Source organism: Pagrus major, chromosome 13 (genome assembly GCF_040436345.1).
Source record: "Pagrus major chromosome 13, Pma_NU_1.0".
Lineage (NCBI taxonomy): Eukaryota > Metazoa > Chordata > Actinopteri > Spariformes > Sparidae > Pagrus > Pagrus major.
This window is the reverse complement of record NC_133227.1, coordinates 22,315,994-22,330,783: the sequence shown is the minus strand read 5'-3', so window position 1 is coordinate 22,330,783 and position 14,790 is coordinate 22,315,994. Positions and strand designations below refer to the sequence as shown.

At 40.7% G+C, this 14,790-nt stretch overlaps 1 protein-coding gene and 1 long non-coding RNA gene across 4 annotated transcripts; one reads left to right on the top strand and one right to left on the bottom strand.

Annotated features, from left to right (window-relative positions):
- Nucleotides 1-521: 521 nt before the first annotated feature.
- On the bottom strand, nt 522-14,576 carry jakmip2 (janus kinase and microtubule interacting protein 2). Of its 3 annotated transcripts, none has more exons than XM_073479406.1 (22): nt 13,897-14,576; nt 12,555-12,809; nt 12,211-12,453; nt 11,799-12,035; nt 9,820-9,918; nt 9,590-9,736; nt 9,354-9,494; nt 8,595-8,651; nt 7,570-7,692; nt 7,349-7,477; nt 6,168-6,251; nt 5,390-5,452; nt 5,045-5,143; nt 3,795-3,896; nt 3,487-3,540; nt 3,336-3,401; nt 3,171-3,239; nt 1,980-2,057; nt 1,692-1,742; nt 1,128-1,280; nt 905-970; nt 522-678 (listed from the first exon to the last, which is right to left on the bottom strand). In XM_073479406.1, exons 1-22 carry the CDS (start codon nt 14,023-14,025, stop codon nt 628-630), a joined length of 2,496 nt encoding a protein of 831 aa, XP_073335507.1. In that variant the 5' UTR covers nt 14,026-14,576; the 3' UTR covers nt 522-627. The 3 variants fall into 3 exon arrangements, with proteins under 3 accessions (XP_073335507.1, XP_073335508.1, XP_073335509.1); XM_073479407.1 differs by having other exon boundaries at nt 11,826-12,035; XM_073479408.1 differs by lacking the exon at nt 5,390-5,452 and having other exon boundaries at nt 11,826-12,035.
- Nucleotides 3,180-13,935, top strand: LOC141007080 (uncharacterized). The gene is made up of 3 exons (XR_012179997.1): nt 3,180-3,263; nt 13,381-13,460; nt 13,894-13,935. It is a non-coding gene; the product is annotated as an uncharacterized lncRNA (long non-coding RNA).
- Nucleotides 14,577-14,790: the final 214 nt, after the last annotated feature.

The following is a 14,790-nucleotide window of genomic DNA, read 5'->3' as shown; positions in this document are numbered from 1 at the left end:
GATGATGTTAATGCAACTATTTGCTTTCTGAGATTTCTGCCTCAATAAGTAAAACTGATATGCTCATGTAATATGGAAAAACACATGAATGTTAACAGAAATGCCTGAGTGGACAGATGCAGAGAGAAAGAAGTAATGACAGTTAGATATTTTTAAGTGACGACAACATGAAGGAAGTAAATGCATGGGGTGAGCAGACCCGGGTCAAATAAGTTTTGCCTCAGGAAAGTGGTCACATTGTGGGGAAAAAGGGAAAATTATCTCAAAGTGTCACCATTTTACAGTTTGTAGTTGGTCTGATGTTTCCTTTTTGAAACATAATTAGCTTTCTCTTAATTGGAAATACCAAACCAGATTACTTTAAAAGTATTCTTTAAAATAATCAGAAATTCCCTGCATTTATTCTGAAGGTCAGAGGTCTTAACAATGCTACAGAAATGCGTCTTGACTGAGCACTACTCAAGGTCAGTTGAGGCTGTGTTCCTAGTCTTGACTAACAACACTGTGCAGATTGTGCTTTTACAGAAATGTATTTGACCCGAGGTCCAGAAGAGAGACGACAGTGGGTTGAACCTTTCTACTCAAAGCCCTCAGGACTCACCTCTGCTACGGGACACGCCACAGACTTCAAGGCCAAAGGATAAAGGCAAGAGAAAAGAACAAGAACAGAAACAAAAACTGGAGAAAGAAAGAGACGAAGAGGAGACAAAGAAAGTGAGAGAATTAGAGGAACACTCGCGTTATGTTAGTAACAGACAGAGGGATCACTGTACAGGGAAACTGGAACAATATCACTGAAACCACACTTCCTAATATTACCTTTGTAAGCATCTACTGTGTCATTCTTTACTTTCATGAGAATTTTTTTATTTTTTTTTACAGAAAGACATTAAACACAGCGTACCTTTTCCTCTAAGTCTTTAATCTGCCTCCTCTGGATTTCTGTCTTGTCTTCAAGATCACGAATTCTCTGCAAATATTCAGAAAGAAAACAGATAAAAATGGGTTTCCTTCAGGAGAGGCAGGCGGAGGAAAATACCATCAACACCACCTTTGAAAATGAGTGATTAGGTCTCTCATTTCCAGACACATACACACATCTATCAACGGTACAGACATAGACGGACCTGGTGCGCCTGGTGCAGCAGCTCCATCCTCTCCTGGAGGATCTGGCAGTCGTACTCTCGACTCTTCCTCAGCATCTGCCTCCTCAGCTTCTCCACCGCCGTCCGCAGCTCGTCCTTCTGAAGCTCATCCAGGGGTTCGCCGTACTTTATCACCTGGATGAAGAAGATCATCAGATACAGCAGATACCATTAACAAAAAAAAAAAAAAACACTTCTCAACACATGCTATTGTCTCTGGTCTTACTGTTTTTACATACACTTTTTTATATCAAGGAATCACAAGATATCTAGGAATTTTATGTTTCCTTGAAGCCACATTCATTTCCAAGAAACCGTATAAATCAGTCATGAAGACTTCATTTAATTAAGGCAGATGTTCCAGATGAGTGGAAAGTATGCACATCAAAAACAAATTAATATTGATTGTTTGTGACGCATTTCTTGACCTTTTTCTAAATTGATATCATAATTGGATAAAACCTCAGCCCTCTACTTCAACAACTTGTAATTTTGTGTTTAAGTTTAAAAAAAAAAAAGGCTGCAATATCTCGTGATATGAATCACCTTGTCCTGCTGCAGGGCGTTGTATAACGTGGCTTCCAACTCCTGGATTTGCTGTCGGGAGGAGAAAAAAAGAATTATAGTACTTTTAATATAATCTGCTACTTGAATAACCCCCAATCCTTCACATGATCATGTCCTGATTCTAACCACAACCATAAAACTAAGTCTCAACCTCAAAATTTAATCAGAAACAGTGGTGGGACTTTGATTCCAGTTGGTAAATGAGTCCTTACACTCTGACTTCGGCCCCACAGAGTGATTATATATGATACACATACACAAACGTACCATGTAGGCCTGGTCCAGGGCCTGTTTTCTGTAGTCCAGCTCCTCTTCTAGATATCCTTTCTGTTTACAGAACATCTCCTATAGGATGAACAGGTCAGAAACAGCGGTTAGGAGAAAACAGCGTTTAATATTATTATCATTATTTTGCAACTTTAAATGTAAAAAGACAACTGTGACACCACTGGCATTTAGATCGGTTCGGTCACAGTCTGCCTCTTGGTCTCAAACACATTTATAGCCATTCTCCTCTTGTCCACCAGATGTCCCCCAATTTCCCTCCTCATGTGATCACCTGACCGTCACACCTGTACTCAATGCCCTCAACAACTCTGCAGTTAACAAGCCAAATCTGCCCACTCTCTCCCCTGTTTCCACTCTCCCTCATCAGCCCTGCAGGTATTTAACCAGCTCATTCCCACTCAGACTCTGCCAGTTCATACTAAATAGCCACGTTGTATTTTTGCTTGTTGAAGTGTTTGAGTTTCTGCTATCTGAACCTGTTACCTGTGTTCCTGCCTGTGTACTGGTCTGAATTTAATCTCTCCACTTTAGTTTTTGATTAACCAGGGTAACATCTGTTTTGCATAAAGAGGTCATACTTTGGGAAGTGCAAAAATGTAAGATTCATCCTGCAAGATGAAGATTACATCTGAGGAAACATTGGTTATGAGGCTTAATGTCATTAGCTCACAATAAGACTTCAATGAAAAATCAATGTGGAAATTCTAGTCCAAGTCCTTGAACTCGATTATTGTTATAAACAGAAAATAAAAAACACAACAGGCTACTTGATGAACATTAATGGCAGCTTCACTCTCTTTTTATTATCTTTATTATCTTGTGTCTTGTAGTCACTTTCCACTTCCTGCTCACCTGTGTTCCTGTGCTCCTGCCCAGCCTGATTTGCCCCCCACTCCTGTCTCGCGTCATCACCTCATCCCCTCATCCCCTCATTAGTTTAGTTTGTATTTAATTCTACTAAAGCTTGCTTTTTGTTCTTTGCCGTGCCTACGTCTGTGTCTTTCCATCGTCCTCACTGTATTTGCTACATGTGACAATCACACCGGAGTAGAGCTGCTGTGAGCCATTAAAAGTAAGAACGTATGTATATTCAAGCAGGAGAGAAGTAAACAAAAAGGCATAATCATGTAAACAAAATGTATTTTTCTGGACAGGATTGTTGTGGCTCACCATCTCTATCTCCAGGTCCATCATCTTCTGGTGCAGCGCCGCCTCCGTCCCCTCGATCTGTTGAATCCACTAAAGGGCAACAAACAGCAAAATGTGAGTCGGCACAGCACAAACTATTCTGTCTGTTCATGGTTACATGTCATCACGTTGGGGAGTGCGACTTACCTTTTCTGCTAGTGACAAAACAGTGCTCGCCTGAATGATGGCAACCTGCTCCTCATTTCTTAAGTTCTGTAGAAAAGAAAAAAAATCCTTGATTTAATAAAGTGCATGTTTTGGCATCACATGTTGATATGCTGAATTCCTAATGAATTACCCCGTTGTCTCCGAGGATATCTAGAAGTTTGATGAGATCTGGTACGCACACATCCTGTAAAGAAAACAGAGGAGCATACAAATAACTTTTTATTCAATACTTTTCTCCTCTTTAAGAAGTCCAGTGTAAATCAATATTGCTTGTAAACTAAAAACAAACGACACGGCTTGATCTTTAAACAGGGAATATGAAAGCGAGGAACTTCACAGCTGTCAGTTTGCTGTCATCATAAGTACTGTGGGATCTGTGATCCTCTACGTTATGATTAATGACTGATAGATCAGAGGAGTTCTTCTCCTCTTGCATACCTTCACCCCCTCCTTCATACAGTAGATCTGCAGTGCACTGACTCCCTCAGAGAAGGGATGCATTCTCAGGTGGTTGAATGGAGGAGACTTCCTCTCACGCTCCTACAAAGACAGAAGTTTACATTTTATGACACAAAGAATGAACTGTGACTGACATCACGAGTGGACTGAGATATCCTTATAGGTTACAAAAATATATATATATTTTATCCATTCAGCACTGATGTTGAAAGGATGAGTTCACTCAAGAAAAATTTAAAAATCAGTCATCTACTCATCCCAATGCTGCAGATCCCAAATTGATTTGGAAGTTTTTACACCCTGACACGCGGTCGAGCTTGTACACCCACTTCAGACGGGATGTGGGAGGCTTTAAGCTTAGCAGCTATGTTGAAGATTTCAGTGTAAAAACGGGTGTAAATGACGTCTCTGTAAATCAATCTGGAATCTCTGGGCTTCCAGAGACTTGGATTACACTGGGTGAGCTGTATGGAGCCATTTTATGTTGTTTTTATGTTTTTAAAACAAGTCCCCATCTACTTCAGTTGTTTAGGAGAATGCTGCAATGCTCCAGAAATGTTTTGTGGACTGTGAAACCTCACCTGACTTTCCATCGGCAGGAGGGCGAGGCGATATTGACTGAATTTTCATTTTTGGGTGAACTGTTCCTTTAAGTTTCAGTAGGTGGTGCTCTTTGCTTTGTTCAGCCATGAAAATGCTGACCGCCCATATTTACTGTACTTCCTCTACATCAGAGAGATCTGTTCTCCTCTCTGCTTACTAGGTGGCAACTCAGGCCCTCAGGCTGCTGCCAGTGGCTGCACTGCAGCACAAACACCACTATCAGTCGGTTGTCAAGGCGTGTGCAAGGGTCAGCCACAAGTCATCCCGCTACACGTGACGTTACTCCCATTGTGAAGCTTGATTTTGCTCTTTAGCTTTCATTGGAAGTAGGAGGAAACAAGCACCACAATGTACAGTTTTTACTTCATCCTATAACATGGCTCAGTGTTTGTTCTTTCTCAAAATTACATAATCTCTGAGACACTTCAGGGGAACTCACAGTTCACTGTAGCTGGAAATGAGTTCAGAGATATCAACACCAGCAGCTTTTTGTTTTTTGGCCAAGATCTGATGATTCTGGTTGACTTCATTTTCGAGAAGATCTTGTTTTAGCAGACAAAAACAGTACAACGTTCATAGAGATTTCTCTTTAACAAAGGCTTGGTAGGAAACTCTTCGTGACTCACCTCCAGCTCCAATATCCTAAACTCTAACAGTTCATTCTGGTCTTTAGAGTCTTGTAGCTCCATGTGTGCCCGACTGCACTCTGAATCCAACTTGTCCACCTGGAGCACAATAGAGAAGATGAAGAATTAATAGAGAGACATGAAGGAGTTGTTGTTCACATATATACAGTAGATTGTAGCTATGATATTTTAATGCTATATGACAGATATAAAGTGGCAATTAGAGAAGTCAAAACTGAAGGAAACATTTTCAAGGCTGTCAAATCAGATTCTGTTTTAACATTGCAATCTACACAATCGCAAACATGTTAAGATTATCGGAAAACAAATAAAGCTGAGTCCAACCTTCTCTAAAAGCTCCTGATTCCTTCGTAAGAAGAGTTGCTTCTCCTCCACCCATTTGGAGTCCTGATAGAGGACAGAGACAGATGAAACAGCTTGTCCCATGATGGTCTGACAGTATGAATCCTGAGATGTTGATGGAGTGAATAATTGATACATCTATCCATATATTGATTTGCTGACTTTTAATTCAGCCTTATTTGTTATATATTTCCATCCTAATGAGGTATAATTAGGCTTTTTAAAAAAATGAAATACACCATATCTCACATAACATACTTGATGATCCATTAAGTCGGACTAAATTCTGCAATATTAGACAGACGTATCTTGTAAATGAGTCATAGAAAATGGGAACCGTGTGAGTTACAGCACAACATGTTTTAGCTGATTTGCCTTACTTGAACGTCCTGCGATGTGACTACTGCACATGCGCACATTGTAATGTCGATGCTGAAACTACATATTGTGCAGCCCTATTTGATACAAATCTACTTGACTACATTCATCTGACAGCCTTAGTAACTTTCCAGATTACATTATATAACATTGATTTTACATATTATTACTGAAGTAAAGGATCTGAATAAGTCTCTCACCTCTGTAGATATCAACCAACATGCATGTACACAGTTAACCTTCCCTCTGTGCAGCTAATCCTTATGGCATGACGAATATAGTGCATTGAATTATATTGTTAGCTGTTCCTGTTGCTTTGTGCTCCATCCTATAAGTACATCAATCTGCCTTCATTCATGCGTATTTGCTTGTGTGTCCTTACCTGTCCCTTCAGGGTCAGTTCCTTCTCCAAGTCCTCTATTTTGGCTTTATACCTGAGAACGTCTGCTTGGAGCTGCTCTTGGGCCTGAAACATGAATGAAACAAGACATTTATTAGCCGCAATGTTTTACTTTGTTTTTTATCTTTTAGTTTTATTGTTTTTCTTTTAGTAACCTAAGCCTTCATGTCGTGAAAGTAACTCTGGATCTGTTCACTCTGGTGCACGTTAGAGTGTTCTGACAGCACTCACAGCCCGATACACAATGTGTTTATGCACAGACGTGGCAAGAAAATACACTGGAAGCCTGAAAGGATTCCTTGCAAAGAGTGGACCATTATCTGACCATTGTAGACAGATGTATTGATTTAGGTTTAAGCTCATCTGATGTGTGTGAGACAGGCGGTTGAAATGCATTCTGTTATGTCTCAAAGTGCACTGGCGGCTAGAAGCTCTTTGGGTATTTTGTTAACGTTTGGGCTGCAAATACCCCCGTAACTGAAGTGTGTCTCCCTCTTTCACATCTCGAAGTTCAAGAGCTCCTCTATGTTCTTACAGGAAACTCAGGAACAACAACTGGCTTGACTTAAATGGGGTCCCCTTACCTCTCTGTCAGTCTGGCCTGAAGCTACACGACAACATAACCAACCCACCTTTGTAGGTGCTCCATTGGCTGATATGTGCATGGATGTATACGATTGGTTGCCTCAACTTTTGGGTATTTCACCACTCTGACCCTTGGTAAAGAATTTATATAAGATTCAACACTGACGTCCTCTGTAATACTGAGCATTAAGCTGAAACATTGCCCTGATAACTACATGATAAGAATCAACATGGTCCTGAAAAGACTGCTCTTATGTAATAGAATAAATGGCAAAGCTGTTTTAAAATCATGTGTTAGGATGAATGTTTCAGCCTCGAGATAATCGCATTCTGCACAACTCAATTTCCACGGCCTTGTGGCAGCCATATGACACGATGCATGTACTCTGACCTCGCTTTGACCTACCGCCAACAAAACTGATGATTATTCAGACTTTTTATACATTTACTTTCTCTGGACTTCTAAACTTAGATATTTTAGATGTGTCTGTGGTGGTAAATTTAAAATATGTAACTGTTCTAGCAGTTTCAAAGCCTTTAGCATCTTTTTAAAATACAAGTAGTGGTTAAATAAATACCCTTGCTTCCATCTCAGCATCTAGAATGCCTCCTTTCTGCTCCTGCAGCAGGGCGTAGGCTCGCTGTAAGGCCTGATACTCCCTGGTCAGCTGACGGAAACGCAGCTCCGATTCCTCGTTGGTTAGACCCTTGTTTGATACACACAGTTTAGACGTCAAAGGGATTAAAACAGAGCGGACATTGACGTAATTGTAAATGTAGTCACGAGACAAGTTCACACCTCTTCCAGATCCTCATCAGGAGTAGCAGGAGTTCTGTCCACGCGGAACGAAGCCACTGAGGACGTCTCCGAGTCCATAGACTCTTCATCGTACCCAAAGACGGTGTCGACTACGATGTGCCTCTGCAGAGAAGAAGGTTGAAAGATTTACAGATCTAAAGGAGAGGATGGAGGATGGTGATTGGATTTGACTGAGAACCCGAGGACACGCCGTTATAGCCACGTGTTAATCACAACATAGCCATGACCTGAAACATACCCTGCTTAATTAAAGTAATTGAGAAGATAAACTAATCAGGAATGTTTTTTTACTGAGGTGATAAATCAAGTGAGAAGTTTGGTCATTTTCTCATAAGCCTACATACACTGGAACTTATTTTTGAAACCAGTGGAGCCGCTCCTGCTGGCCATGAGAAAGAATGCAGGATTAAGGCACTATGAAGAATAATTAATAATTAAGTTACAAATTAGGGGTCGACTGATATGACTTTTTCAGGGCCGATACCGATTATTAGAAAACCAAGGAAACCGATATTTGGGACCGATATTCATTTGCAATAAAAATGTAAATCTTGGTGTCAAAGTTTCGAACAGACAGTGATGGAATAAACCTCAGTACGATTTACTCAAGTGCTGTTCTTAAATACAATTTGTGGTACTTTACTTGAGTATTTCCATTTTCTACTTTACACTTCCTCTCCACTACATTTATTTGATACATTTTTTTTCTAGTTGCTTTGCAGATTCAGATTATTTTATTGTTTATAAGCTATTAATTGTAATTGTTACCAATCAGACAGTGTTGTGGGCGGGACATTGTGTGAGAGGATGTTGCATCAGTGCCAAATTAGCAAATTCTTAAATAAGTTCATTTCATTGGCAATCTGACAGAAAAAGATTTCTTTCTGTGTTTTCTAAATGTCACGGTCACAGAATGTGTTTACTAGTTTCATATAGAAACAGTTCCCGAACTAAGAACTAACTCTTTAAGATAAATATCTGGAAACAAATTTACACATTTGTACCTTTATCGGCCTTGAACTTCTTTTATGCCTTTTCTTTCTTAGAAGTTTTTCTCGGTCCTGGAAAGAGAAAAGATGACACACCACTGTAAGATTAACAAAAAACAAGTTTTCCTTTCTCCTATTTTCAAATTAAATAAAAGAAAAAAGACCCCAAAATTGATCAAAAAACTATTTGCTAAACAACAAACTCATTCATACAGCTCACAGCAGATGTCAGGAATCATTAGATGTCGATGGAGTTGAGTCATGTTTTTTCCCACCACAGCAGTTTGTTTATTACCATCTTTAAAAACATCATACCGTCGAATAAATGATGCACATAATGCCTCCTGGTCACAGCTTATTATGTTTGCTAATTCAGCATTTCTAATTCTCATTTCACATGTAAGTGGTTTTGTGGTAATTATGTGGTTTCCAACTCTGTGTCTGCAGTCTTTATTACTTATTATGACTTTACTGAACTTGTAAAAAAGCTACAGAGTGCCTGGTTGCAAGTACATTTAGTCCTTAAAAGACAAGATGACTGCAGAACATCTGGCATGAAAATAACAACATACAATCAAGTAATTATATTCCTCACACTCTACTGTGTATGTTTTACAAGAGTTTTCTTTTTCACAAGGGTAAAGTACCATCCTGTTTCTACAGGATTAACCCCCATGACCCCAAGTACCTGCTCTGCAAATTATTGAAAAAAAATCAGAGGACACAAGGCAAAAATGGAAAATTTTGAACACCCAGTATGCTGAAAAAACATACTCTTGTCAGTTCGTCGATCATGCTTTGTTGCTCCAGGACTTGAAGCTTGAGAAAGGCTATTTCCTGGTCATCGTGAGCCTGGTCCAGGTCATTCAGAGACTTCAGCTTCTTCAGTGGAGGATGGGAGCTGATCTTCTCCTTCTGAGGACACACAAGATCACAACATCCACCTGTCCATCAGCCTGTCCAGAAAAGTACAAAATGAATATATGATGCCAATGTGACTTTGTGCTGACCATCTCAAGGTTCTCCTTGACCAGGCTCTTGAGTTTGTCCTCCAGCTTCTGGATACTCTGAGTCAAATCATCGTTCCTCTTACTCAGAAGCTTGTTCTTGTCCAGCAGGGGTTTACACTGCTTCTCCGACTCTCGAACTCGCTTCAGCTGGTGGGGAGAAATGGACACAGGGATGTATTATAATGCAACTCACATGAGGGAAAAAAGACAGCGAGAGAAGAAAGTCATACCAGTTCATTCCTCTCATCGACCAGCAGCGAGTTTCGGTCTTCTAATTTGCGTATAGTCGAGTTGAGTTCGGCAAGGCGCCTCTGGTTTCTCCTCAGGTCCTGAAACAAACAAACAAAAACAGAACAGTAATTAGAGAAAAAAAGAAATTGTAATGATTTAAAGGGAAACTTTGTAGATTTTCAACCATGCAAAAATGGACCACCATCTCAGAAAATATCACGGTTTCACAGTGTCAAAGCATACGATATAACACAGAATTTTCATTAATCAACACTAACACTTGAATTATTTTTTAAGCCTTGTCCATGTGCTGACCCTTTTCTCCAAGAGCACAGGCGTTTTTCTTGAGTTCGATAATATATAGACAGTCCTCGAGCACACCACCACCTCTTTTTCATAAACAAATGTTTATATTTTCCCAATATATTCGGTCCTGTTAGGCATGAAACTTGTGTAGCTTGATATGAACTTGAAATCTTTACACTATACCGGTAGCCAACGAGCTAAAACGTTTTAATCGCATAAAATTATTAGTCTATTTTACTTTAATTTTGTAATTTTGATGTAATAGGTTTCCTTGATTCTTTCAAGTAAAGTCACTTTTCAGATTTTACAGTGCAGAAATACTTCCTTACATGTATGTATGTATGTATGTATGTATGTATGTATGTATGATCACTGTCTTACTATAGGCGAGACAACAATGAAATGTTTTGTTCAGTAATTTTATTAGTCACAGCAAACTGACCACAGCCAGTTAGAATTCAGTGTTAGTGTCATGTTGCAGTAGGCTGACTTCAACAAAACAAATAGATTAAATTAAATGAGACAGCAATAGAATTACCATATCTGTGAAGGTCAAGACATATTGAATCTAATGTGCTTGTATCTCATGGACACTGAATCTAAATCTTATGAGTTGTCACAGTAACACTGGGTCACGAGCCGACACACTTTAATCATGATGATTGTTGTGTTTCTGTTCAGCTGATCATGAGACTGGCAATTCATGAATGAATGCTGCCTCACTTTATGGAAGTAGACCTACGAGAAAAGATTTTGAGAAAGCATAAAAAATTCTGAGAGACCATAAGAGCAGAATCAAATTTGGAGTGTACGGTCTTGATTGAGTTTTTACTCTCTGAGTCTGCCTCCGTTTTTTTTCCAGCTTTTGAACACTCGGCAAACACACAACAACATGTTGCTTGCCAACCACTTTTGACAAGCAAACTGCAACAGGACACACTCGCATGTGAATGTCAGGGTCACATCTTATTTAAAATTAAAGTCTTAAGAAGGAAGAAAGTACAACATAGGACTATTCAGGCCAACATGTGAGTTTTACGCCTACGTGCCTTATCGTTTTGGCATGTGGATCTGCACTATCTACCAAATATCAGCCAAATTCTGATCAAACGGATCCCCTGACCGTCACCAGAAAATGCTGTAGCCACAGCCTATGATCATTTCATTATTAGTAGGAGTTGTATTTGTTTGAGCCATTTTTTGGATCCTACATGGAGTTGGATCAGCAAACCAAAACACATATCAGGCTCATTAAATTTCTGATGAGTGACAATGAGCCTCATTCAGAAATATTTTTCTCTAATTTTATATTTCTCTAATTTTATTCATTAAAACTGAAAGAGACGAAAATAAAAACCTTCAATCTGGTTCTGAAATAAGACTAAAAAAGAATGTTAACAGGGAAAATAGGTACAAGAATCCATTTTGTTGGCTCAGATGCGGTTACACAATTACTCTTGCATGCTCAAATCATGTTACGCTCATGACACTGCCCTCCCTCTGTCCACACAAATCTAATTATGCTTCACAAATCTGAGCCTGTGCGCTCCTAAAGGTTGACTTGGAGACTGAGTAATGCTCAAATTTGTTCAAATGTATCAAATATAAGGAGGCAAGGAGGCTCCCAGTCTCTCTCAAATAAAAAGGCTGATATTAATATTTGATAGGAAACCCGTTCTTGTAATCCCTCTCTACTTACTGGGCTACCACAGTGCTCCGCTCCGTCACCAGCTCTGCCTGGAATCTCTCTCTTCGGGCTTCCCAGGCCACACTCGGCCTCCTTGACGAGGAACAGCTGTTCATCCAGGGCGTCCTTCTGAAGCTGCAGCTTCTGTAGGAAACCCGACGTCGACTCCAGCTCCTTCTCCAGAGAGAAGATGGTGCGGTCTTTAGATTTGATTTCATCCACCTAGAAGGGTAGCAGAAGGACATTTTTTAATTATTTCTGTGTCACTCTGCTGTTAAAAATTAAATTAGAAACATTCTCTGTCCCACTTCCTGTGCTGCATCTAACATGAGCAGTGGGCCTCACAAACATTTTGGATCATGTCAGGTAAGCTTAAGCAGCAGTGACGTGTGCGTACCAGTCTGCGGATGTCCCTCTCACAGTCCCACTTGATCTTGGAGATCTGCTCCTGGTGCTGCTGGTGCTCCACACGCAGGTCTCCAGCCTTCATCTTGTCGGCCTGAATCATGTTGCTGAGAGCCTCGTCTGTCTGCTTCTTAGTGGACTTCAGCTCAGTGATCTCCTGCACGAGCCTCACCCTCTCCACGTCAAAGAAGCGCCGTGCCTCCTCCTTGGCTTCCAGGGTCAAGGCAGTGCGCACCTGAAGAAGAGAGGAGGAAAGCGGAAGACCATTGACGTGGCTTTGCAGAATTTTTTTTTTTTATACACTACTAGAGCTTCACTCCCCTATCTTCTCCTCACCTTCTCTCCGCTGCCATCCCGCATGGCGCTCAGCGCAGCTTTGAGCCTCTGGTTCTCCTGGTCTTTGATTTTGGCGTGGCGGGCCAGCTCCTGCTCGTGTTGCCGTGTCAGGTTTTCCCTGAGAGCCTGGAGCTCCTTTTGCTTCTCCTCGTGCCACTTGGCCCGTTGCTCCGTTAACATGGCAGTGTGACGGTGCTGCTCCTGCTCTCGCACCCGCTTCACCTCCTGCACCTTGTCGCGCTCCAGTTTGCTCACCTTTGAGAGGAGCGACAGAGGAGAGGAATTAGTGGCGTACTGTACTCCAAGAGGGCTTCGGTCATTGTTTTTGAGATTTAAATGTTTTAAAAGTGTTTTTATTTTCTTTGATTTAATTGGACGAAGGAGATCACTCCTCATTTACTGCCCTTGACGTGCAATTTTAATGTCTTTTTAGGACAGACACACATAACTGCAAATAAAACACAGATAAGATGATTGTTTCAACACAAAAACATGCTTTCTTCACCCCTGAGTTGTATGTGTCTCACTCTCAGGTCATGTATTGCTCCAACAACCCTCACAAGTAAAGCTGAATCCAAATATCACATGACAGTCTCACGGCCTCGCAGACTTGACATGATGACAGTGAACACGTCACGGTTGGTGGACATTTGAATTCAGCTTGAGATAGAACAGTTAACATGTAGCCTGAGTGATGCCCTCAGTGACTTACAGCGCAAAATCATGATAAGCTCAAATATAATTGAGATATGTTACTGTCGGTTAAAGAATATCACCATCTTAAACATTTTGGCGACCACTTTTTGTCTTATTTATTTATTTATAGCGACAGCTGAAGATGCAGACCAGAAATGTGGAGAGAGAGGGGTGCAACATGCAACAAAGGTCGCTGGCTGGATTCAACCGGTGAGTGTGTGGCCAGTCAGCAACCATCAACCATGCTTTTCAATATTTAACCTGATCATCCCGGGGGTAAAGGACAAGGGCACAAGTAAACTGCTTAGGTAAAAGAAAATAGCTTACTATATGAATGCACAGTGTACTATTCCATTAACTAGACATATGTCATACAATATATGCATGACAACATAAACATGCAATGTATAGTAACATGTCACAAGATGTACTTGCACCTCCGAGACCCTGGTTAGACATATGCAACACATCCAAAGGTCACTCTAAAGTTTCCATTTGATGATCTATTGACTGACTTTCAAAATATTCATTCGCCACTTTGACTTATGACTTTGTGAAAGTAATAATCACTAAGCTAACATTAAATGTGACCCACTATATTTGAAATATTCAGGGCAAATGTATGTGTTTCTATGTTGTACAGTACCTTGCATTTTTCCTGGTGTAGCTCGATCTGAATGTCAGTCAGCTTGGACCTGAGATCTTCGTTGGCTGCCTGCAGGGCAGAGATGAGCGCTTCGGGCTTCTCGCCCTTCGTACGCCCTTTCTTGGCCATTGAGTCGAATACTAGAGAGGTTCTTCTGATGCTTTCATTGAGACGTCACAGAAACTTTCCAAGGCGCTCCCAAGGTTTTCCAGTTCCTCCTCTTCCTCATTCTCCTATCAGACAAAAGGGCTTGGGGGATGGAGGAGAGACAAGGAGAGAGAGACTTAGACATAGTGCACACTGAAGAGGTGGCATGATTGAGACCTTCTGTATATGTGGACGAGCCAATGCTCCAACACTGTGTGAGCAGGATGAGTGGCGACAGTGAAAGATTACAGATGCAGGCTGATGACGAGAGGATTGCTGGCATTTATTCTCAAGTCTTTATCTAAACAAGACAAAGAGTAAAGAGCAGCCACAAGAGGCTCTGGAAAGCTTGAAGCTAACTGCTAATATCAGCATGCTAACATGCTCCATATGACAAGTATCTTTTTCAAAATGTTCGTTAGCGTGCCAGCATTTGTACGCAACTTGTACATAAATCATGAGTCGTCACATCAGGGCTTATGGTTTTAATACCATCTTAAAATGACTGCCATTTTTTAATAAACTACAGCTGAATTTCCAGTTCCTTTTGTTTCTGAAGCAAACACCAGGGGGGTTAAAAATCAACTTAATAACAGAGTGATCTATGAGAGGAGCTGCTGACATACAACAGTCCTGACCTGGCTGCATTGTTTGGTCTGAACCGGGAATATTGCTCGGTGTCAAGGCGCCAACTTCCACAATTTACTGAGCCTCTGTATTTGGGCCCTTTGCCTGTATTCCTTTTAC